Source organism: Sminthopsis crassicaudata, chromosome 2 (genome assembly GCF_048593235.1).
Source record: "Sminthopsis crassicaudata isolate SCR6 chromosome 2, ASM4859323v1, whole genome shotgun sequence".
Lineage (NCBI taxonomy): Eukaryota > Metazoa > Chordata > Mammalia > Dasyuromorphia > Dasyuridae > Sminthopsis > Sminthopsis crassicaudata.
The window spans coordinates 620,503,469-620,527,305 of record NC_133618.1 but is presented as its reverse complement, the minus strand read 5'-3'; the positions used below and the strand labels follow the sequence as shown (position 1 = coordinate 620,527,305).

At 43.7% G+C, this 23,837-nt stretch overlaps 1 protein-coding gene across 1 annotated transcript in view; it reads right to left on the bottom strand.

Moving 5' to 3' along the window:
• The window catches only part of HCN4 (hyperpolarization activated cyclic nucleotide gated potassium channel 4), a 119,691-nt gene that overhangs the window by 18,757 nt on the left and 77,097 nt on the right, over positions 1-23,837 (bottom strand). The window contains exon 3 of the mRNA XM_074296247.1: positions 262-423. Coding sequence (XP_074152348.1) covers positions 262-423 — 162 coding nt within the window. The remainder of the gene's footprint in view (positions 1-261; positions 424-23,837) is intronic.

Below are 23,837 nucleotides of genomic sequence, written 5' to 3'. Positions count from 1 at the left end.
GGACATTTCCTAGCTGAGTGACTTAAGTCTCAGCCTCAGTTGCTTCATCTGTAAAGTGGGACTGATAATGGCACCTAACTCACAGGATCCAGTGGGAGAATGGCTATAAATTTCCAGATAAATATTAGCCTTTTTCAGGCACAGATGGGGCCTCTCTTCCACCCCTGAAACAGCTTTGTGAGGGCGTGACTGCGAACCGGGCTCGCGTTCCCAGGAAGAAGCCCCGGAACGGTCTCTGGCCGGGGAGGGCCTTGCACTTACCACCATGCGGTTGAGGGACACCCAGCAGTCCCCGGGAAAGTCCTGCAGCATGGGCACCAGGAACTGGAGGCAGCCGTCCCAATGGCACAGCAGAAGCATCATCCCGATGAGGTTCACGATCCGGACCACGGCGCTCGCCAGGTCGTAGGTCATGTGGAAGATCTGCCGGGGGGTCACAAGAAGGGGGTTAAAGCCCAGCCTTGCCAGCTCCGTCTCTCATCCCCTGGGCAGGAAGGCTGCCAGCCCCTCCCCAGGGCATGGACTGCTCATTTGCATGTGATTTGCATCTAATTTAGAAACATTCCAACACAGCAGGAAAAAGCTCTGATTTGAACCCAGATGCTAGTCTGAGATCCAAAGAAAGAGGGATTTCAGGGACCAGGAAATCCAAGCAGACCCATAAATGTGGGATGGCCTCAGAAGCCGTCCAGTTTTATACCTTTCTTTGTATCCCCAGCACTTAACACGGCACCTGGCACATAGTAGGGCTTAATAGTTTATCATCTGACAGTGGAGGACATTGTTCAGTCTCTGGAGACATGCAAGTGGCTTGAAGGGCTGGATTTGACTCCAATCAGCAGCCCACCACCTCTTCCCAAAGTACAGGTGAGAAAATACCTGTCCCTCCCCTCCCCCGCCTCGGCTCCCCCCAGGCCCAGGGCCAGTCACACAAGGACACATATTTGTTAGCAGCTGTGCTTGTTTCTCTAAAAATAACTCCTTGCCTTTGGGATGCTGTCAGAGGTGGCTGGGCGCTCTCCCAAGGCTAAATATACTGCAGCCCGCTTCTGCCCGGCGTGTGAATGGGGGACAGGAGCTGGTGCTGAAGGAAGCTGTCAGGGCCTGGGACTTAGGGGGCCCAATTAAGAGTCCCCAGCCAGGATCCAATTCAGTGAGAATTGGCCGAGCACCTACTATGCCCCGGGCATCGTGCTAGGGCCGGGCAGTCCACCACGAAAACCCACAGGATCCTTATTCTTACAGAGTTTATAGGCTATGAGGCAGGCACGCAGATAATTGAGACAAAGGCAGTTGAGCTTGCAGCCAGGGGACCTGAATTTAAGTCCTCCTCCTGCCATTTAGCACTCGTGTGACTTTGGATAAATCACTTCCCTTTTCTGGACCTCAGTTTCCTCATCTGTAAAACGGGCGTGGTAGATTGGACTAGATTGTCTCTAAAGCCCCTTCTAGGGCTAAACATGGGTTTGCCCCAGCTCTTTCCTCCCCTAGAGGGCTTAAAGTCAGGAGACCTAGGGGAGCCTTGCTTCTTCTCTCACAGGGGAAGTATCCCTTACTGTCCTCATTTTCTGCACAGAGGTTTCCTCCTCTGTAAAACTGAGGATCAGGAAGAGTTCTTTGGATTGGGGATGCTTTTGGCATCTGTTCAAGTCTGTGATTCTCAGGATTCTCAGATAATATAAGAATACGATTCTCAGATAATATTCTCAGAATATTTTTTTAAAAAAGTAAATGAAAAGCTAAACTTCAGTTAGAGGAAAACAAAGATGCAATTTTTCACATCAAAATTTATGGATCCCTGGAAGTGGAGCCAAGATAGGTCCTCACCGGAGATCTCCCTCAAACGCTTCCAAATTTATGGATCCCTTGAAATCTATCCTGGGGTCCAGGGGTCCCCCAGTCAAGAACCCTCTAACTAGACTTGGTCCCTTCCAACTCTCAGATTCTATCACTCCAGTTTGCCCAGAGTCTCTTGCAGGGGGTGCTGGGGAGCGAGGGAAAGAGAGATCAAGCTTTTTCAACTTTTAGGGTTTTTCTCATATTGTCTGCAAGTTTCTAGTGAACTCACAGGAGCACGAGTCCCTGGAATAAAAAATTAAACCAAGTTCTTGCTTGCCAGAAACTTTCAATCTGGTCCAGCACCCAATTTTATTAGGCATTATTAAGTGCCTGCTGTGTGTCCAAGACGGTGAGTTCTCATTTCAGATCCAAGGAGAGCTGGGTTTAAAGCCTATTTCTGATGCTTATTAGCTATGTGATCGTGAGCAGTCATTTAATGAACTCTAGGCTAAGGAGGGGAAAAGGGGGCTGGATCTATGGCTCACTGCTAGAGGGAAATAACAGATATTTAATGATCTGTTTATAAATGGGCTTTGGTCTGTCCTGATGGAGGAGTTTCCACACCAAAGAAATCCAAAATTTTCCATAGGACCATAATTTCACAGATTTAGAGCTGAAATAAACTTCACTGATTAAAATCCCCGGTCTCTTTTTATAGATGAAGGAACAAAAAGGACCAAATGTGAGTTCTTCTATTTGTATCTCGGGCCTTCGCATTATCTGCTCTCTTGGTTCTCTTCCTACCTGTCCAATTGGTCCATCACAGGACCATTAAGTCCCAGCCCCTATGTTCCACTATAATTCACGGATTTGTTCTAGACACTCTCTTCTGTCTATATCCTCTCTTTTGGAGATCTAGCCAGCATCTGTAAGTTCAAATCCCAGGTAGGTGACTTGCAAATTCATAAATCTCTTTTCTAAGCATCAGTCCCTCTCCTTGAGTCTCAGAGAAATGAATTGCTTTCGGTCACATACTTTCTAAGTATCAGAGATCACAGCTCTAGACTGGGTTGTAGTAAGGAGAAAAATAGAGGTCATGAGGCTCTGGTTATCTCATTTCCTTTTCTTCTTCTTTTTTTAAATAATAGCCTTTTATTTTAAATATATATGCAAAGATAGTTTTCAACATTCACTCCTACAGCATTCACTCTTGTATTCCAAATTTTTCTATCTCCTTTCCCTCCACTCTCTCTCCTAGATGGCAAGCGCCAAGTACAATACATGTTAAACATGCACAATTCTTCTATACATATTTCCATATTTATCACATGGCACAAGAAAAATCAGATCAAAAAAGAAAAATAAGAAAGCAAAATGTAAGCAAACAATAGCAAAAATGGTGAAAATGCTATATTGTGATCCACACTCAGTCCCCATGGTTCTCTCTCTGGGTGCAGATGATTCTCTCCATCATCACAAGACCATTGGAACTGGTCTGAATCACTTCATTATTGAAGAGAGCCACTCCATCAGAATTGATCATTGTATAGTCTTCTTGTTGCCATGTATAATGATCTCCTGGTCCTGCTCATTTCACTCAGCATCAGTGCATGTGAGTCTCTCCAGGCCTCTCTGAAATCCTCCTGCTGGTCATTTCTTACAGAACAATAATATTCCACAACATTCATGTACCATAACTTGTTCTGCCATTCTCCAACTGATGGGCATCCAGTAGTTTCCAGTTTCTTGCTACTACAAAGAGGGCTGCCACAAACATTTCTGAACATGTGGGTCCCTTTCCCTCTTTTATGATATCTTTGGGATACAAGATTTGATATCCCTGCGGGCATAGCTCCAGATTGCTCTCCAGAATGGTTGGATAAGTTCACAACTCCACCAACAATGTATAAGTGTCCCAATTTTCCCACATTCCCTTCAACATTTATCATTATCTTTTCCTGTCATTTTAGCCAATCTGAGAGGTGTGTGGTGATACCTCAGAGTAGCCATCTCATTTCTTAAGCAGTGTGGTTAAGGACTATTTATTTGACAACTAGTGGAGGAAATATCTCCATGTAGGCATCTCATAAGCATCACAAACTCAACAGCCTAAAACAAAACTCATGTTTCCTCCTGAATCACCTCCTCTTCTTCCTACCTTCCCTTTTTCTGTCTGAGACACTATCGCCCTCCCCTTTACCTAGATTGCAAATTTAGGAATTATCTTCAACATTCCTCTCCCTACTCAGTTGTCAACCAAGGCTCAGTCAATCCATCTGTACAAATATCTCTCCTGTCCATCCACTTCTCTTGCCTCATATAGTCACCACCTTAGTTCAGGATCTCATTACCTCTCCCTTGGACTTTTGCAAAACTCTCTTGATATAAAGCATCCAGTTTCACAGAAATCATATTATCAGGGAGAAACCATACTCTAATACAATGAATGAATGATTCATAACTCCTGCTCCTGGAACGGAAGCCCATTTTCCTTTTCCCTAATTGATCTGCCCACATCCAACCTCTCTCCTCGCTAATTCATTTTCCACATAGTTGCTAAGTTGATAATCCTAGAAAGCTAGGCAATACAGTGGAGAGAGCACTGTTCCTGGAGTCCAAAAGAATTGAATTCAAATTCAGCGTCAGATACTAACTGTGTGACTGAGCAAATCACTGAATCTCTCCCAGCCTTAGTTTGCTCAACTATAAAATGAGTTTTAAAAATAGCACTTGTCTGTGCAAGAAACTGGAAACCGAAGCAAGAAACTGAGCTCATCGGTTGGAGAATGGCTGAACAAGGTATGGTATATGAATGTTGTGGAATATTACTGTTCTATAAGAAACAATCAGCAGGAGGAATACAGAGAGGCCTGGAGAGACTTACATGAACTGATGCTGAGTGAAACGAGCAGAACCAGGAGATTGTATATGGCAACAAGAAGATTATACGATGATTAGTTCTGATGGACGTGGCTCTTTCCAACAATGAGATGATCGATGCCAGTTTCAATGATCTTGTGAGGACGAGGGCCATCTGCACCCAAAGAAAGGACTGTGGAAACTGAGTGTGGCTCACAACACGGTATTTTCACTTTTTTGTAGTGGTTTGCTTGCATTCTATTTTCTTTCTCAATTTTTTTTCTTTTTTGATCTTATTTTTTTATGCAGCAAGATAATTGTGGCAATAGATATATAGAAGAATTGTACATGTTTAACATATATTGAATTACTTGCCGTCCTGGAGGGGGGAGGAATTTGGAACACAAGGTTTGCAAGGGTCAACGTTGAAAAATTATCCATGCATAGGTTTTTTGGTTTTGGGTTTTTTTTTTTTTTGCTGATGCAATTGGGGTTAAGTGACCATGATTATGTGGGAAAGTATCTGGTTCCCCTTCATACTTTTCATATTCCATCAAAAATAGTCTCTTTCCTATCCCTCAAACTATTCATTGTATCTCCTGTCTCCCTGTTTTGGAACAATGTCTTCTGGAAGGCTTAGTACATACACTCAAGACCTCCACTTCCTCTTATTCCTTAGCTTCTTTCAAGTTCCAGCTTAATATCAATTCTTTTGAAAAGCTTTCCTTATGACCCCCATGCATACGGGCCATATCCCTCCCTTCCAACCAGCCTGAAAATTCCTCAACAGTAGAGTTTGTATTTTTCAAGATTTTCCCCCTTTGCATCCCTTATGTCTAGTTAAGTCTTGTAAAGAGTGGATCGGTAATAATGTTCGTGGAATCGATTTTAACTGAAAAAAAGCATCATGAAGGGTCTTTGGAAAGAAAAACGGCTTTGCTTCAATATTGGGTGAGCCAGAGGAAGGAAGGGTATGTCAGTGCTCATACCGGCAGGCAGTCTAAGGGAATGGGAGTGAGGGATCTGGTAGTGTCAATAAAGGTTGAGCATAGAAGGAATGGATATGAACTTTCTTCTTGCTTTGAAGGAGGAAAAGAAAGAAGATGGGGTCAAGCTGTAGGGAGGTGAGTCAGGGATTGTAGAATGATGACATTGGGGCATCAGAAAGATCAGTTTTGGAGTCACAATGAGTTACAAACCATTTTAATTGTCCAACTCAAGTCACTTTGCCTCAGCTTCCTTAAGGGTGAAATAAGGGGAGGGAAGTCTAAGGTCCCCTCTAACTCTCATCCCCCAGGGATTACTGGTATGCAGAAGAGAAATGGAAGTGGTTGAGAGACATCATCATTCAAGTTTTGGGAGAAAGGGAACAAGCATTTATTGAATAGCTACTAAATGCAAGATACTGTGTTAAGCATTTTACAAATAGCATCTCATTTGAGGTAGATGCTATTATAATCCCCATTTTACAGCTGAGGAAACTGAGGCAGGCAAATGTTAAGTGACTTGCTCAGATCACACGGTAAGTGTGTCCTATGCTTACTCTATATGATTTTGAATAAGTCATAGCCTAGAATCACAGAGGTCAGTGGAGTAACAGTCAGGATTCAAACTTTGGTCTTGTTCCCAATCCAACGACTTTTCCACTTTCACCTTTCTAAACCTTAGTTTCCTCATCTGTAAAGCGGTGATTCAAGTACAGTTATATAGCACCAGCCTCAGATAATTATAAGCTGAATGACACTTAACCTCTCATTTTCCTAAATCATCAAATAGGGATAATAATAATAATAATAATAATAATAATAATAATAATAATGATAATAATGGCACCGATCTTCCAAGTTGTTGTGAGGATCAAATGAGTTGATCAGTATAAAAAGTACTTAGCACAGTGCCTGGCACAGAATAGCCCCTTAATAATTGCTTCTTCTTTCTTTAGTGAGGGAAGGTGCTTTGTAAATCTGGGAAATGTGAGCCACGATGATGTTTTATTGTGTAACTTTCATGATTAGTTAATCCCCACTGCTCACAAGAAATCCATCAGCTTCCAACAGTTTACTAATATGTCCTGCCAGTTCAGTCCCAGGGCCGGGAATGGGGCAGATGGAAGATAAATACTTATTTCTTCCCCTTCAAGAGCTGCTGGTTTAGAAAGGAAACACGACTTTCCCACCTGGAACAATGAGAAGGCAAGGGTAGTAGTGCATGATTCGGACGCAGGCCATCAGAGAAGGGAAAACTCACTGGGGGCTTTAAGTAGTCAGGGTTGACTTCTTGGAGGAGAAAGATTCAAGCTAGACCAGCATTTGACATGCTGGAGAAGGAAATGGCCAACCACTCCAGTATCTTTGCCAAGAAAACCCCACTGGGGTAACCAAGAGTCGGACGTGATCGAAACTACTGAATAATAACAACAGCAGTATTCTGCATGGGGTCATGAGCAAACAATTAAATGGCCAATTGAATGGAACTGACTGTTGGAAGGGATTCAGATTGGGACATAGTCCTCTTACAACGTGCTCCACTTTCCACAAACTGGGCTATTCATCATCCCTCGTACACAGTCCCATGATCCCCATCTAGCTGTGATTTTGCTTATCATGTTTTCTCTACCTGGAATGCTGCTGCTTCTCAATGTCTCTGCCCAAAGAATCCTTCCCATCTATTATCATCTCCCCCATAAGAACTTCCTGACGGCCCCAGTCAGAAATTACTCTTCCTTCCTCAATCATCACATAACATTTTGTACCTTTTATATGTACTTATCTTGTCCTATTTTTGTGACAGAGTTATTTGTGTAGCTTCCCATGGAAACAAGAGTTCATCTTTTTAATATCACAATTCTCCTGGTGTTGTTATATGGCTATGTGAAAGGTCACAGACTCCAAAGAGGTAAAAATGAATGTCACATGAGGGCAATCAATAGAGAGGCTCAGAGTAGCTGTCGGTAGGCTACGAAATACAACCAAAGATAAACTTCAAAAACAGGAGTAAAGAAAGTATATGACAGGAAGGAAAAATGGGCTGGTGAGAGAGGACTATTATCAGGGGAAAGGGGAAAGGCTGCCATATTGAATGGAGCCCTGTGGAAGACGTGTAGGAGGAAGTGGACAAGAGTTACACAGGATGGACAGGCATGGGTTGGTCACCAGCTGCACCAGGGGGAATGTCCAAGTCAGTGAGATCATAGTATTTGATATTTTTGAGGAAATTATGCATGTGACAATTCTCCTACTAGAGCATATTTTGTACAGGGACAAAGACTGTCTCTCAAATTTTTTTATCTCCCCCTCTCACCATTGGTAAGAATGAAATATGAGTTGAGTTTCATGTATAGAGAGAAGGATAACATGTGGATAGTCCATCAATAGTATTCTCAAAGGAAGCCTGAGCCCAGAGGAAAGTCTCTAGAGTTCTGGGGGAACCTTCTGCAGAAGAGTTTGTGTAAAGACATGGATAAAGATTATCCAGATGAAAAAGCAGGGATGGGTTTGGAATCCATATTGACAGAGAAGGATCCATGTTGATGAGATAAGATCATGGCTTACATCTCTGGAGAACCTTATGCTTCACAAAGAGTTTTCCACATAACAACCGATATTTAGTCTTATTCCCTTTTATAGAAGAGAAAACTGAGGCTCCAAAAAATTAGCTAGTTTATTCACAATCAATTGGCTAACAAATATCAGAGCTGGGACTTGAACTCAGGGGCCATTATTCTCTGCACTATGCCCTAATCCTCCCAAACTCAGGCTGTCTTCCTGTAAGGTGATGGGACAAGGACTAGTTGAATGCCCTGGACATGATATATGAAATTTAATCTCTCCAGAGGATGAAGAAGACATTCAGGTTAGGGAAAGCTACAGAAAGGATGGACTGGGGTTATAATCCCAAGTGAAAAGGAGGATTTGGAATTTGATTATAGTTTAGAAAACATAAAAAGGTGCCTGTCCGTCTGATGAGCTCTACCCCAGAAGGCAATGGGATCACCCACTGGATCCGGGCTATCTCCTATCAGCTTGACTTTTGCCCCGCCATTGGACTTCAATAACTCAGGAAAAGCGAGGCTGATGATTTTCTGCAACTCTGCCTCTCCTAAGTCCAATTCCCAGACAAGTTAAGACATCCGTACCGATCTCTGATTGATCTTCAAAGAAAGCTAAAATTAGTCCCTGCCCTTAAGAAACTCACAATCTAAAGCAAAACATGAAAATAATTACATCTAGGAAAGATCAACATATATTTAATACATTTACGTGTACCATCCATAGTATTTTATGCATATATACCCATGTGTGTTACATATGTGCACATACATATGAGATAACTTGGAATCACTTTAGAGAGAAGTCACTAGCATTAAGCCAGATTTTGGCTTTAGATAAGAAATAACTTCCTAACAATTAAAATTATCCTAAAGTAGAATGAACTGCTTTGGGACATAGTGAGACTTTAAGAAGGATCTAGACCCTTTACCAGACATGGCGTTAGGGATTCCTTTTTCAGGTAAATGTCGGATTAGTGGGCCTCTGAGGTCCTTTCTAACACTACTGTTATTCTACTGATTGAATCAAGGAGAGCTCAGCTAATCAAATCCCATAGATTTGGAGATAATAAATTTCCCCTTTCTTGTAAATATTCTTTAAGTTTAGGGCAAGCTGTTGGGAAACAAGGACAGAAAAGAAAGTTTTTCACAAAGACATGCGAAGTTGGGAATTTCCAGTTATGCTAATGGGACAGACACATACAACCGGTATGATGGAGAAGGAAACTCGGGCTCTGACGATGTTGTGTCAAATCCTCTTCCCCATCATCCCAGACTAAGGGGAAGAAGGAGGAGGCAAGAAGGGTGAGGATTTCAACACAACAAATCTCATTAGAGGGTGAAGCTCTCAGTTTGCTAGCAAGGTGTCAAACTATCCATCCATCCATCCATCCATCCACCCAACCATGAAAAGTAACCATTAAAAGCTTACTATACACCAGGTACACATATACATAAATCAAGAGAATCATTATCAAGAAGGAGATGTCATATATATGGCGATGGAGGCCAAGGAGGAATATACTGGCATATGTTTTCCATATGCAACACTCATTTCTCTTTTTTATGTTAAACATGATAGAAATATATATTAAATCAAATATATGCATACATATTTATACTATTATCATGCTGCACAAGAAAAATCAAATCAGACCAGAAAAAATGAGAAAGAAAATAAAATGCAAGCAAAAAATAACAAAAAGACTAAATCTTTGGTCTCATGATCCTAATCCATGCTAGGAGAGAGACAGAAAAAGGAGGAGACAAAGCTCCTGTTCCCAGTCTTATTGGGTACTTACAGTGATGAAGATGGTGAAGTTCTTTGTGAGCATTAGTTAGCTATGAGCATCCTTACAGGTGCCTGTGAGAGCTAAGGTTGAGTAACTCCAGTTAAGGAGAGGAAAGTGAAATAGCCTGGGCTTCCCTAATAACCTGAGACAAGCTAAGGGAATACCTGGCTGAGAACCCCATTCCTGGAAGTCAGAAGAAAAGGATGTCCCATTGCAGAGTCAAAACACGTGGTTATGGGTCAGACACTCAAGTCACTTTTGCTTTTGCTCTCTCCCTCTGGCCCTTGTTCCAGGGGAAATATACCCAAAGCAGAGATCCTGGTTCCCCAGTGAGCCCATGGTAGCTATGCATCTTCCTTTCTGGGAAGGGAGAGGCCTTCTTAGCTAACAAGAAATCCCCAAACTCCACAAGACTTTAATCCATCCCCTTCTCTCTGCTGACATAGCTATTGCCCTAACTCAGGTCCTCAGCAGCAATCCCTCAATTATTCCAAATGCCTCCTAATTGAACTCTCTGCTTAAGCCTGCCCTACAATCCATCCTCCACACAGCTGCCAAAGGGATTTCCCTAAACTTTAAGTGCGGCCATATCCCTTCTCTGCTTATGAAATCCCAGAAGTTACCTTGGCTCTAGGATAAAATACAAGCTCTTCATTTTAGCATGGAAAACCCTCTGTGAGCCAACTCCAGCCCCTTCTCCAGACTTGCCATTCTTCCCCTTCCACACTGGACACTCCAGCTAAACTGGCTTACTTGCCATTCTCCCTCAATGCCATTGTAGAGAACATAGTCTCAGTTCTGTCTCTTGGGATATTAAGCTTCAGCTCCAGCTCCATCTTGCACATAAGACTTTTCCACACACACACACACACACACACACACACACACACACACACACACACACACACACACACAGAGAGAGAGAGAGAGAGAGAGAGAGAGAGAGAGAGAGAGAGAGAGAGTTATTAATGCCTCTCCCAAAATCCTTTGTCTTCATTTTGTGTGTCTTTCACATTTAGTTATGTGTCTGTGGTACTTCCTTCAACAGAATGTCTAATCTTTAACAGGAAGGATGATTTCATTGATGTTTGTATCTTTAGCACTTATCACAGTCCTGGGCTTACAGTTTTAATATATTCTTATTGAATTAATGAATGAATGACCTCTGGTCATTGGTTTCAAATCCTTGTAGATATAGGCTTTCCCAGAACTACTAGTGACAAGGAAATAAACTGAGTTTGATCAATTCTCTGAGCCCATATTCCTTACTCATCCCCATCCCCTCCTCCACCAGGCTGTCCCCTTGAACATACTAGCATCCCTTTATGGGAAATTCTAATCAGTGATTCAGATTTTAAATAACTAACATCACAACCATCCATAAATGTTTAACAAAGGCTAGGGGAGGGGGAATGGGGGAAGGATAGACTTAAGTTTATCCTTAAGTTGAACCAGTTCTATTCACATTTTCTCCATCACCTCGAGTCTGGACAATCAACAAAATAATAAACAAAGTCCTGATTTAAAGTGTTTCCCGAAGGCCTGTTGGCTCTGGTTCCAACACTTCCCTCCCACCAAAGGTTTCCAACACAGTGCTCAGGCAGGCTGTTAACACAGGATGGGTAAGAACCAAATTAACTGTAATTGGGAAATATTTAACAAAATAAATAAAAAGTGATGGAACATAGATAATGCTAATGTTTTCTAAGTCAACAGAGAGTCCAAGTTCAGAGAGTCGGTGGGATCATGATACCACTGCTTTACACAGTTCTAAGAAGGGTTATGATGACTGTTTATCTCCCCGGGGACCACACCTGTTTGAAGATTTCCCTAAATTTCAGATTCAAAAGTCCTTACTTAGTATTAGTTTTAAGAAAGAAGAATTAGAAGAGGGGATAGACAGAAATAAGTAAAGAATATGAGGAAATGTTTGCGTTCATCCTTGGGAACAGATAGGTGGTAGGATGGAGAGAATACTGAGCCTAGGTCAGGAACTCTTTCTGAGTTCAAATCTGGTCTCAGACACTTATTAGCCATGTGACCCTGGGTAAGTCACTTAGTTAAGTGTTTGCCTCAGTCTCCTCATTTGTAAAATGAGCTGGTGAAGGAAATGATAAACCACTCTAGTATCTTTGCCAAGAAAACCCCAAATGGGGTCACAAAGAATTGAACTTGACTGAAAAACAAGTCTATCCCTAAGAAACATAGCCTAACACTTAGCCTCATTATCTAGCTTTAGTAGAAGGCATGAATAGAGTTGTTTGTATTGTTCCCACTTTTCAGATGAGGAAACCCAGACATACTTCAATGACATTTCCAAGATCATATTAATACGTTAAAAGTTGAGCAATCCCCATAATTTCATGAGGCCCAGGGCAGAGCTCCAACTGTGGGAATCAGCCTGTGACCCAGTGAAGGTAGATGGCCTGGTGGAAGGTCCATGTTTTAGCCACATCAAGAAGTTGCTTTAACCCTCCCATGTAGCTAGTATTCCGAAAATATCTGGACCAACATGGCTTGATAGATTGGCTTCTTCTTGCCTTAGCAATGACCCACCGGTAGCATAAAGGATCCCTGAGGACAGGGATTTTTCATTTTTGCCTTCTCTCCCCAGTGCCTGTTACACTGCCTTGCACACAATAAATATTTGTGGAATCTAATTTGACCTTCAGCCAGAGAACAGTCACGTTAATGAGAAAGTTTGAGTCCTTGTGATCTCTGTCCATGGTGCTACCCAGAGCAAAGGGCCTGGAAATCCTTTCCTTTCCCCTCAGCTTGCCTTGTCACGGTCTGCCTGGGTGGAATTTTTAAGGAATGAGAAAGAGATGAAGGAAGGAAGGAAGGAAGGAAGGAAGGAAGGAAGGAAGGAAGGAAGGAAGGAAGGAAGGAAGGAAGGAAGGAAGGAAGGAAGGAAGGAAGGAAGGAAGGAAGGAAGGAAGGAAGGAAGGAAGGAAGGAAGGAAGAGAGGGAGAGAGTTAGTTTTCTAATTGATCAGTTCCAGTTTGTGGGCCACTCCACTCACAGAGGTTGTTGTTTGTCCTTCAGGGAGGTGACTCGAAAGGCTCTGGAGGGGAAAGTGAGGCAGGTGACCTTGCCCAGCCCTCCCTCCCTTAAATCCAATTCACTGGCATGTCACGGCATTACCGCCCTGATGTCACGGTCCTCTTCAAGAACCAGACAAACAACAGGTTCACACGGCACTGAGGATGAGAAGCTGGCTGGATGTGCTCGTGTCTACAGGCATATCATGTATCTGAATTGTGCTCATCAAGCATCTGAATATGGCTGACTGAATGGTTTGCTCCCGGCTGCCGGAGATAAGGCAGAGTGCTCAGCCTTGCAAAACAAAATGAAGCTTGGAAAGGGAGAAACCCCAGCTCTCTCCAGAAGGCTTCACTCAGTCCTTTTCTCTCTTCCTCATTCCTAAACTTCCCCCAGTCTCTGAGCTTCTCCAGTGTTCCCAAATCCCCTAAGCAGCTAGGGGCCACAGCAAATAGAGTACTGGGTTTGAAATCAGCAAGTCCTGATTTTCGTCTTGTCTAAGACATAGTTGTGTGGCCCTTAGTCATTTAACTTCTTTCAGCCTCTATTTCCTCTTCTTTAAAATGGGGATAAAAATAACATTTACCTCACAAGACTATTGGGAGGGAGATATAAGATATAATGTATGTAAAGCATTTTGCAAACCTTAAAATGTTATATTTACTTGCTAGTCATCACCCCCACCATCATCAATGGGCTAGATGGGTTCATAGTAACTCCATTAAAAAGTATTGCTTAAATGTCTACTACTATGTGTCATATTCTGGGGACACAAAGTCAGAAAAAAAATGGTCCCTACCTTCAGGGATTTTACTCCAAAAATCAGTGTATTGCAAGGAAAGAATACTGGATTTGAAGTGAGAGTACCTGAGTTCAAATCTCAGCTTTACCACTACCTGCATAACGATGTGAGAGTGACAGCCCTTCTTTGGCCCCAATTTTCCCATATATAAAAAGGAAGGGTTGCGTTGCAGTAGGTGATTTAGAGAGGCAATGGGATGTAGCGGGAAGGACACTGGTTCTAGAATCAGACGGCTTGGGTTTAAATCCTGCCCCCCCCCAAACCAATTCCCTGTGTAATCTAAGGCAAGTCATTTAAAGTCAATGGGCCTCCGTGTTCTCATCTGTAAAAATGAGGAATTTGAATCAATGGTCTCTGAGGGCTAGAATCAGTTGGAGAACTATGATATGATTTACAAAGTCCCCTCTACCTCCCAGGCAGCCACAGGAAACAATGCCCCCACACTCTAACTACCATTCTCCCCTCTGTCTCTTCACATATATACCGTACCCTTACTCCAACATATGCTTTTCATTACTTCTAAATCTTTCCTCATATTATCCTGCCCTTCTCTCTCCAACCCTATTTCTAATCCTTTTCCAAATTCAAGACCCAGCTCATTTCCACTTCCTCTGAAAAGGTTTCTCTGACAAATCGCTGAATCACAAAATGTTGACTTTGAAAGGGATCTCCCAAGAGTGCCACGGAGCCACCTCTTGGCCCGTTGTTAGATTTTTCAGTGTGAGTACACCTTAGAAATCAGCAAATAGTATAAATCAGGACTTGGCTTATTGCTTTGTTGATTATCTAGACGAAAGTGATGGAGAAAATGTTAATTTTCATACTACTCAACACATACAAAAAGGCATTTTAGACTCATCAAGAACAAAAAAAGAAGGCATCTTCTTCCCCCTTCCTAAACCCACCTTCTACCCAGATGTCCTATTTCTGGTCTTTCAAATTCATAATCTGGGTGTTCTAGAATCCTCACTCTCCTTCCACATCTGCAAGCAATTGCCTAATCTTGCCTTTCCAACCTTATAATATTTCCTGAACTTGTCCTCTCTACTCACAGGACCATCACATTAGCTCAGACTCACACCCCTTCTGCCCAGATTATTGCAATCTTCTAAATTATCTTCCTGCCCCAAACCTCTCTCCCCATTCCAATTCATATTTACAAATTGAATCCTCAGCATAAGACTGTTTCTCTCTGAAAGCAGAGACTGCATTTATATTATATGTATTATTATTATATGTATATTTATTATTATGTATATACACATTATATTATATATTATATGTATATATCATTACATATATATACATATATATGTGTGTATATATATATTATATATATATATATGTGTGTGTGTGTATATTATATATATACACCAAAAAAAGAAGAGTTTATAAGTCTTATGTGTCCAGTTCAGCAGTTGAGAACACAAAGACATCCGTCCTTGGAGATGGAGGTGAGTAGGGATTGGTAGGTGCTTTTCCTTCCTTTGTGTTCCCCACAGCACCTAGCACAGGGCTGGGCCCCCAGCATGCTCCATAAAGACTAGTTCAATCAACCAACAAACATTTATTTAGCATCACTGTATGCCGGGCACCAGACATTTATTAAGCACTTATAAATACGGGGCACTGTAAACCCCTGCCCTCAAGGAGCTTATATTCTGATGGGGGAGATACTGTGCATACAAGATACATATGGAGCAGATGAAAGGAACTTTGGTGGGGGAGAGGTGAGGGCCCTAACAACTTAGGAAACTGGGAAAGAACTTCTGTGGAAGGCATCTTAAAGGAAGTCAAGGATTCTAAGGTGGAGCTGAGAAGGGAGGTCATTCCAAGCAGAGTGCAAAGGTAAAGAGGCTGGAGATGCAGTGTCCTATGCAAAGAATGAGCCATAAGCTCTGGAGAGAGGAGCTACGCTTGGTACTCCACCCCAATTTTCTTTTCACTCTGGACCTCCAGCTTTTCTTCTTTTCCCATTTTGGAATACAGAGCTGGGAAATCCTCTAGGAGGGACCTTGAGAGATCAGTTCTGGGGAACTCATCAGTGGAGCCGGGGAAATTACTTTCAGCTCCACTCCTTTTAGGACTAAAAATCCTGGAGAAAATGGGCCAGAGTGTCAAGCCCAGAGTCCGGAATGCTAGGTTATAGCCTCGGCTCCCCCGGCTCTGATATGCCGTGTGTGATCTTGCTTCAGAAGCCTCATTTTGCCCTTTAAAACTGTAGGATTGGATGAAATAGCCTCTTCCAGTTCTGACAGTCTAAAATAAATTACCTGCCTCCATCTCTCCCTCTCCTTCCCCCTTCACCTAGTTAATGGCAAGCCCTGAAATAATGCATCCCAGCTCCTCGGCACATCCCCACCATGCATCTGGACGGGCTAATGTTCTAGAGGGAATGGAATGAGTGCTTCTCACTTAACTTAATCTCCCATTAATTAGATCACAAACTTCAGGAATGAATCCATTCCTTAAGTGGCTCAGGCTGTCCCCACTCCATCCTCTATCCCCTTCATGGTTAAGAGGGACTGAAGATGCAGCAATGCAGGTGAGAGGCACTGGCCTCTAAGCCCTGGGCACTGAAGTATCATTCAGTCCCTTATCCCTCTGGCTCTGGCAGAAACCCAAGTGGGTCACGCTCGCCTCAGCTCTCTGGGAGACTTGGGGAAGCTGTTTGACCTTTGGGGGCCTCTGACTGATGAGGACAGAAGATCAGAATATAAACTTTTTGAGGGCAGGGGTTGTTATTTTGTCTTTCTAATTCTGGTACCCGGCACAAAGGCGGGCAAAGGTAAGCATTAAATAGGTGCTTAGTGATGGACAACAAGGGCAAATAATTCACTTGTTCAGGACTTCTAAGATGCTAACAAGGAAGAAGGGGAAGGGTTCCTGATCTCTAGGAGAATAAAACTTGTAATTCTTCCCTCTCTCTAGATAATAACGAGGAAGAAGAGGAAGGGTTCTTTATCTCTAGAAGAATAAAACTTGTAATTCTTCTTCTCTCTCCCTGGATGTTAAAAGGACAAAGGGGTTCATGATCTACAGAACTTCACCTGTCACCTCCAGCTCCTTATTGCCCTGTGCCCTAGCTTACCCTAAGCTAGCAGGTGATCACTCTCCCCTTTGACACAAATGGGAAAGACAGAAGCTCAGGATAGGTTCTCAGAAGGTTCTCAGCAGAGTTTTTAATTGAAGTGAGATTTCCATGTCCCCCACCCAACAAAGGTAAACTACACATTGTGTAATTATAATGACTAAACTGTCTGAAGACAAATGAGAAAATGCACTTTCCTTCCATTTTCTGCAGAGGCAGGGGACTATGGATGCCAGACTTGGTTAATATGTTGGTGGTTTGTTCTTGATTATAAAGGTTTTTTGGGGGAGGGGAGAAGCAATATATTCAGAAATGAAGGTTATATAAAACATATAATGTTTTAGATGGAGGTTCCCAGTTTCCCCAAGTTTTCATCAGTCACCCTGTAATATCATCTGAGATGTCAGCTCTGAGCTGAGTGATGGGGGATTCAGAGGGAAGAGATGTAGTCTTTATGAATCCAATGAGGATGACAAGACACACACATGAAAATGGTTTAGGAATACACCCCAGGCAACATGGGAAAGTCTGCAAATGAGCACTGCAGCTAACTGCAGAGACACAGAGGTATGCGGTGACTACAGAATCACGGCACTTGAAAACTGGAAGGACGGCAGAGCCCATTGAGTCCAGACCAGAAACAAAAGGAATCCTTACTTTAAAATACCCAACTCGTGGTCATCCAGTCTGATTTTCTCCGTCATTTTCTTTTGTCTAAACAATCAACAAAATGATAAATCATGTCCCGAACGATAGCATTTGCTGCTTTCTAAGATACAAATGCTCACATTGAAAAATCTGACAAAGGGCTAAGAAGTGGCTCAGCTGACTGAAGACCTCCAAGGAGGGGGAACCCCCACCTTCCCGTGTAAGTCATTCATTCTACTGTCGGACAGCTCTCATTGTTAGGATGTTTTTTCTGGTCATTCAGCCTCAATTTCCTCTTTGTAACTTCTGCCTCAACACTGACTCTTCCTTCTGAGCTCAAACAACAAGAATGACCTTTCCTTCTTAGGGCCATCCTTCAGACATTTAAAGACTGCCATCAGGGTCCCTCCAAACCTTTTCTTTTCCACTTGCTCCAACAGATTTTCAAATAACATGAACTCAAAGTATTTTATTTTCTGGGCTGCCCTCCTCAGCACTATTATCCTCCCCCTTGTCAATGTCCTTCTTAAACTGGTGATCCAAGAACTGAACCCACTATGCTAGAAGAAGACCTCTAGAGGAGGTCTGATGAAGTCCAAGTACAGTAAGATGATGCTCTCCTCCTTATTCCTAGAAGCTTAGCCCTACCTAAGGTAGCCCAAGATCTCATCAGCTATTTGGATTGCCACACTGCACAGCTGACTCACCTAAAACTTGCAGCCATGAAAACCCCCAGATTTTTTTTTTAGGACAAATTGCTATCTAGCTTCCTCTGACTTTACACTTGTGAAGTTGATTTTTTGCGCCCATGTGAATAACTTTACATTTATGCCCATTAAATTTCACCTAATTAGATTAAAGTCCAATTTTCTCTTTGCTCAAGGCCTTTATGGTTTCTGACTCTATCATCCACTGTGTTAGCTGTCCCTCTCAGTTCTGTGACACCTTCAAATTTGATGAGAATGTCATTTATGCATTTATCCACGTCAAAAAACATAGGTCAAGCCCATCCATACACATTAAACATTTATATTAAACATTTATAATACTGAACTATTAAGAACTACTTCTTGAGCCTGGTCCATCCATTTCTGAATCCATCTAATTGTGGCAGTCCACATCTCTCCATCATCTCCACAGGTATCTGAGATACTTTGCAGTACTCAGCACAGTGCCTGACACATAACAGGTGCTTAATAAATGTTTTTTGAATTGAATTACCAAAAGCCTTTGTAAAATTTTAGGTTAAAAAACATCAACAGAATTTTCTCACCTCCTAGTTTAGTAATTCTGTCAACAAGAAAAAAGGTAAACTCCAGCATGACCTACTTTTCATAAAGCCATCCTGATTCTGTGAAATCACTGCTTCCTTTTCTAAATGTTGACTAGCCATCCTTTTAATAATCCTTCTAGTATTTCCCCAGGAATTGAAGTCTAGCCCACTGACCTATAACTTACACTTTTCTCTCCTGCTTTTTGAAAGTTGGAGATAAAATGACAAAAATGAAAGAGTCCCTGCCCTCAAGGAGCTTACGTTCTAGATGGAGGAGGGCTGAGTGTCTGTCTTCCTTCTCCCCATTGTGGTTCTTCCACTGCTCTCTCCAGCCTCCTTCATTCCTCCAGAAGAAGCCCCTTCCTTTCCCTATTTCTTCCATCTAAACGAGCCCTAAAGACCCAGAATAGAGTAACTAATATCAAGCCCTTCGGGGTGGTGGTCACAATTCTGGACAACAGAACTTAGATTTTTAAAGTCAAACTTTGGCCCATACAGCCATCGAGGTCCCTTCTTTCAACCTTCCCTCTGGGTTTCTAATATCGGCACAAAGAGGTCTATAGCATTCATCGGCAAACACAGCAGATGATGCTCGTGCATAGAGAGCTGCCATACAGGGTCTTCTTCTAGATTTCCTGGTGGGCCAGGAAATGACACAGACATGAAGGATCCCTGAGTAAAGTCCTTGCTGTAGCTCCTAGTGTCTCCCACTCTCACACATCTTATACTGACCCACATCAATGCAAAAAATGTAAAAATGCACTTAAGTGCAGTGTATATCCTGCCCATCCCATCAAACGGGAGCCTCTGTGAGGGCAGCAGCCCCATCTTTCCCACCGGACTTAGGGCTTCTCTAGAGTAAAGGCTCTAGGGATTTCTCTAAGTAAAGGACTCAGAGAAAATAAATCAGGTACGGGGTAGGGGTGAGCAGAGCACCAGTGTTGGGAGCAAAAGATACGAATGCTAATCTGGCCGGTCACATTTGCTTTCTGTGTGGTCCTGAGCAAGTTATTTCATTTCTGTTTTTGTTCCTTCCCTTGTGAAATTGGGATGAAAATAATACTTGCAGCAAGGATAGTGGATAAAGAACTGGCTTCAGAACAGGATGATGGAGAGTTGAGTTCCACTTCTGACATACATTGGCTATTACGGGGGTAGGCTGGAGCCAGCTCAAAAGGAAAGCCGACTGTTAAAATGTCAATGTGAGCCTTGGAAATCAAAACTACGGTTAGGGCTTGACTTACTATGTTGTTGATTGCTTAGATTTAAGAAAAGCGATGGGGAAATGTGTGGATTAAACTTAAGAGTGGGCCTAACATACTGAGCCGGTTGTTAAACATTTGTGAATATACCCTGCGTGACTCTGGGCAGGTCATCTCTCAGTGTCCCAGGAAAAATTGCAAAGAAGATCCAGCTCTGCTTTGGTAGAAGAAGTTCTTCCCCCAGAATCCCCTGCACTAGTGATATCAGGGCCCAGTAAACCCCCAAATGCTTGTCCTGCTTTTCTCTCAGGACCCTTGGAAGGATGGTGCTGCAAGGCTCAGGTCCAAGGTGGTCCTTGGACCATTCCAAGACATCCCTTTTCCAAGTCCCCAGAATGCCAGCTAACCTCTCCCCAGTCCCACACTCCCTCCTGAACTGACAGTGTAGAGGGAAAAACAACATAAAACTTCCTTTGAAGCCAGACTGATGGCCAGGAGGCAGGGAGGGGGTCGGGTACCCCCGGGAGGCCCCTAAGCCATCAAAGGCTAGGATGTAGAGATGTCAGACCATTAAGCTCCTTTACTCACTGCCCAGCCTGGCAAGCTGGCAATGCTTCCCCAGCCACTGTGAAGGCAGCTGGGAACAGGCAGGAGGCCCATCTGGGCCCATGTGGGCACCAGCCACACAGTATTGCAGCTTGGAGGGGCTCACCTGCAGGACAGCCTTGAGGCACGCATATGTGTTTGTGTTGGGGGGCTGGCTGGGAGGGGGGCTGCTAATCCTCCAATGGAACATTGGCAATTGGCTGTGTTCTTGAATTCCAAAGCCACCTAGACCCTGGAATCCCGAGGAGGGATTAACTCTTTCTCTCTCTGTCTCTGTCTGTCTTTCTGTCTCTCCGTCTCTGTCTCTGTCTCTGTCTCTGTCTCTGTCTCTGTCTCTGTCTCTCTCTCTCTCTCTCTCTCTCTCTCTCTCTCTCTCTCTCTCTCTGTCTCTCTCTCTCTCTCTCTCTTTGTCTGTCTGTCTGTCTCTGTCTCTCTGTCTCTGTCTCTCTGTCTCTCTGTCTCTCTCTCTCTCTCTCTCACACACACACACACACACACACACACACACACACACACACACACACACCTAATGAGGATCCTTTAGGATCTAGGGATGTGACCTGGGTCAAGTGAGGACTTACTGAATCCCAGACATTTAGTGCTCACCTACTCCCTGAACACCCAGACTTTCAGGTTCCCTTCTGCCTTGGCCTCAGTAAACCTTCCTCTACCTCTTAATCGATCTAAAGAAAACAAATTCTAGAGATTACTATGTGTGCACATAAGAATAAAAGGGAAGTAAAATTTTCAAAAATAATAGTCAAAATGGGGCCCCCTGCTCCAAGGATACCCCAGAATACTGTAATCTCACTGATGGGAAATCAATTTTAAAAAATCAAAATCTCCCCTTGCCAAATATTTTGTATCTTTCGAATGATATGAATATGAGCTAGCTCCTCAGATGGGGAAACTGAGGCTCACAGAGGAGGAGGGACTGAACATAAGTAACCCAAAGAGCTGGAGGCAGAACAGGGACCAGAGTCCCATGCTTTGTGTGACCTTGGGCAAGTGATGTGTGCACCTCCACTTATGGAACAAGAAAATGAAAGCCTTGGACTAGAGGTTCTGAGTTGATATTACTTCAAGTTCTAGGTTCAGAATGTTATGACCCGAGGTCTCTTCACCCCCAGTTCCATTTCGTGTTCTTTCAATTATGGCAGAGTGACCAGAGACCCCAAGGAGCCTTGCCAGACAGAGGGAGGACAGGACAGTGTGCTTTCCCTAAATGATCCTTCTAGCCTGTCCCCTGATGGCAAAACCTCCAGCCTGAGGTCCGGGAGCTCGGGTCCCTGCATCTCCCTCTCTCTCTAGGAAAGGTCAAGCTGCCGGTCCCTCCAGACTTCTCTGGGACCTTGTCTCACATGGATGGCCTATTGTTTCCAAAGACCATTCATCAGCTCGTCCACCCCGCCCCAAAGTACCTGATGGACTGATGATTCTCTTAGGGGCTGGGGAGATAGGGAGCCATGATTAGCAGGAGGGGAGGGGATGTGGCAGGGAGATGCTGAGGGAGCCCGAGGCATTCCGAGAGCCCAGGAGCCTCGCTCCCTATGATCTAATTAAAGGTGCCCTTGGATGATGGCATCTGCAGTGTGTATCTGCTGACTTCCAAGATGGGGAGGGGACGGACAACTCAGGGAGTCCAGACGGATTCAGAGCCACTGCTTACTGAGCTGGGAAAGGAGGGCCCACTCCAGGGGTTTCCAGGGCAGCTGCTACCCCCTGGGGTGGGGGAAAGGGACAGGCTGCAGAGCTCCAGTAAAGCACCATGGGAAGGCATTTTAATGACTGGGCTGGTGACTCCCAGCGCAGCGGGGTCCCGTCAGCCCCATCTTCACCTCAACGAGACCCTGGGAGCTCACGGGCAGAGAAAGAGAAGGAGCAGGAATGGGGCAGCCCTCCTGCCCCTCTCCTAAGCTTCCAATTATTTCTGCTAGCTCAAAGCTCAGGATACATGCACTCCCCCCTGCACATCCTCCTCACCCCCCTGCTCTAGATGTGAAATCAGATAAACAGAGTTTAGAGAAGGACTTTTAGGGATCTCTTCTCCAATTGTCTCATTTTACTAGTAGGGAAACTGAGCCACAGAAGAATGAAATAATGAGTCCATAGACACAGAGTTAGTTTCAGAAGAAGGATTTGGATCCTGGAGTTCTGAGTACATATTTAGTGCTCTTTCCACTCTGCCATGTTGTCTCTGTTGATTTAACTATTAACGTAGTCCCAGAAGACGCTCTTCATACACACACACCCTAAGCATAGTCACAGAACTCCCCCACACCGTGACTGAGGAGACAGAGGAGAGGAGACTCGAACAAATTGCTCGTGGAGGGGGTCTGGTATTTTGCTCCGGGTCTCATTTATCGCCGACGTAAATAATTCATTTTGTCTATTTCTGTCCTCCTTCGGTGAGAGTCAGTCATTAGAATGCAGCCTTCTGTATGTCCTCTACAAGTGTTTTCAGGGCAAGCGCCAGGTGCTACTGGTGAATGCCCCACAATGCCCGGCTCCAAACAGAAAGGGGAAAGGGGGCGACAGCTTCCCCAAGAGCTCTATGGAAAGGACACTTCCCCAGTCGGGCTCTCCAGGCCCCGCCTCACTCTGGAAGCCAGCCACAGGCCCTGACCTGTCCCTTCCTGTTAGCTCTTCACACCTGACAAACCTAAAACCCAGGCAAGGGGGAGGCGCCAGGGGAGGGACGCCAGGTCTGCTTGGGGGAGCACTTCCCTTTGGTGACACATCAGCAGCTTTTAAAGGAAGACAGAAAATTACTGTGTACAGGGGGGTGGAACAGGGAATATAGAGGGAATAAATGGCCCTTGGGGAGCCCGAAACCAACATCGAGGAAAAGTAAACTGAGGCAGAAACTGGAAACTAGGGCATAGTTATTCTGGTCCCTCACCTGAGGCTGGCTTTCTGCTCTCAAGTCTCATACCTCCAATTAATGCTGAATTCAACAGCCATATTAGTCCTCCTAATAGTCTTCATTCTTCATTCCTCTGCTCAAGAACATACATTGGCTCCCCTTTGCCTACTGTACTGGTGTTTTTTTTTTGTTTTTTTTTTTTTTTGTTTTTTTTTTTGCTGAGGCAATTGGAATTAAGTGATTTGCCCAGGGTCACCCAGCTAGGAAGTGTTATTCATTAGTTCATGCACAGTGTCTGATTGTGGGGAGCTTGTCTGATCTCTTCCATT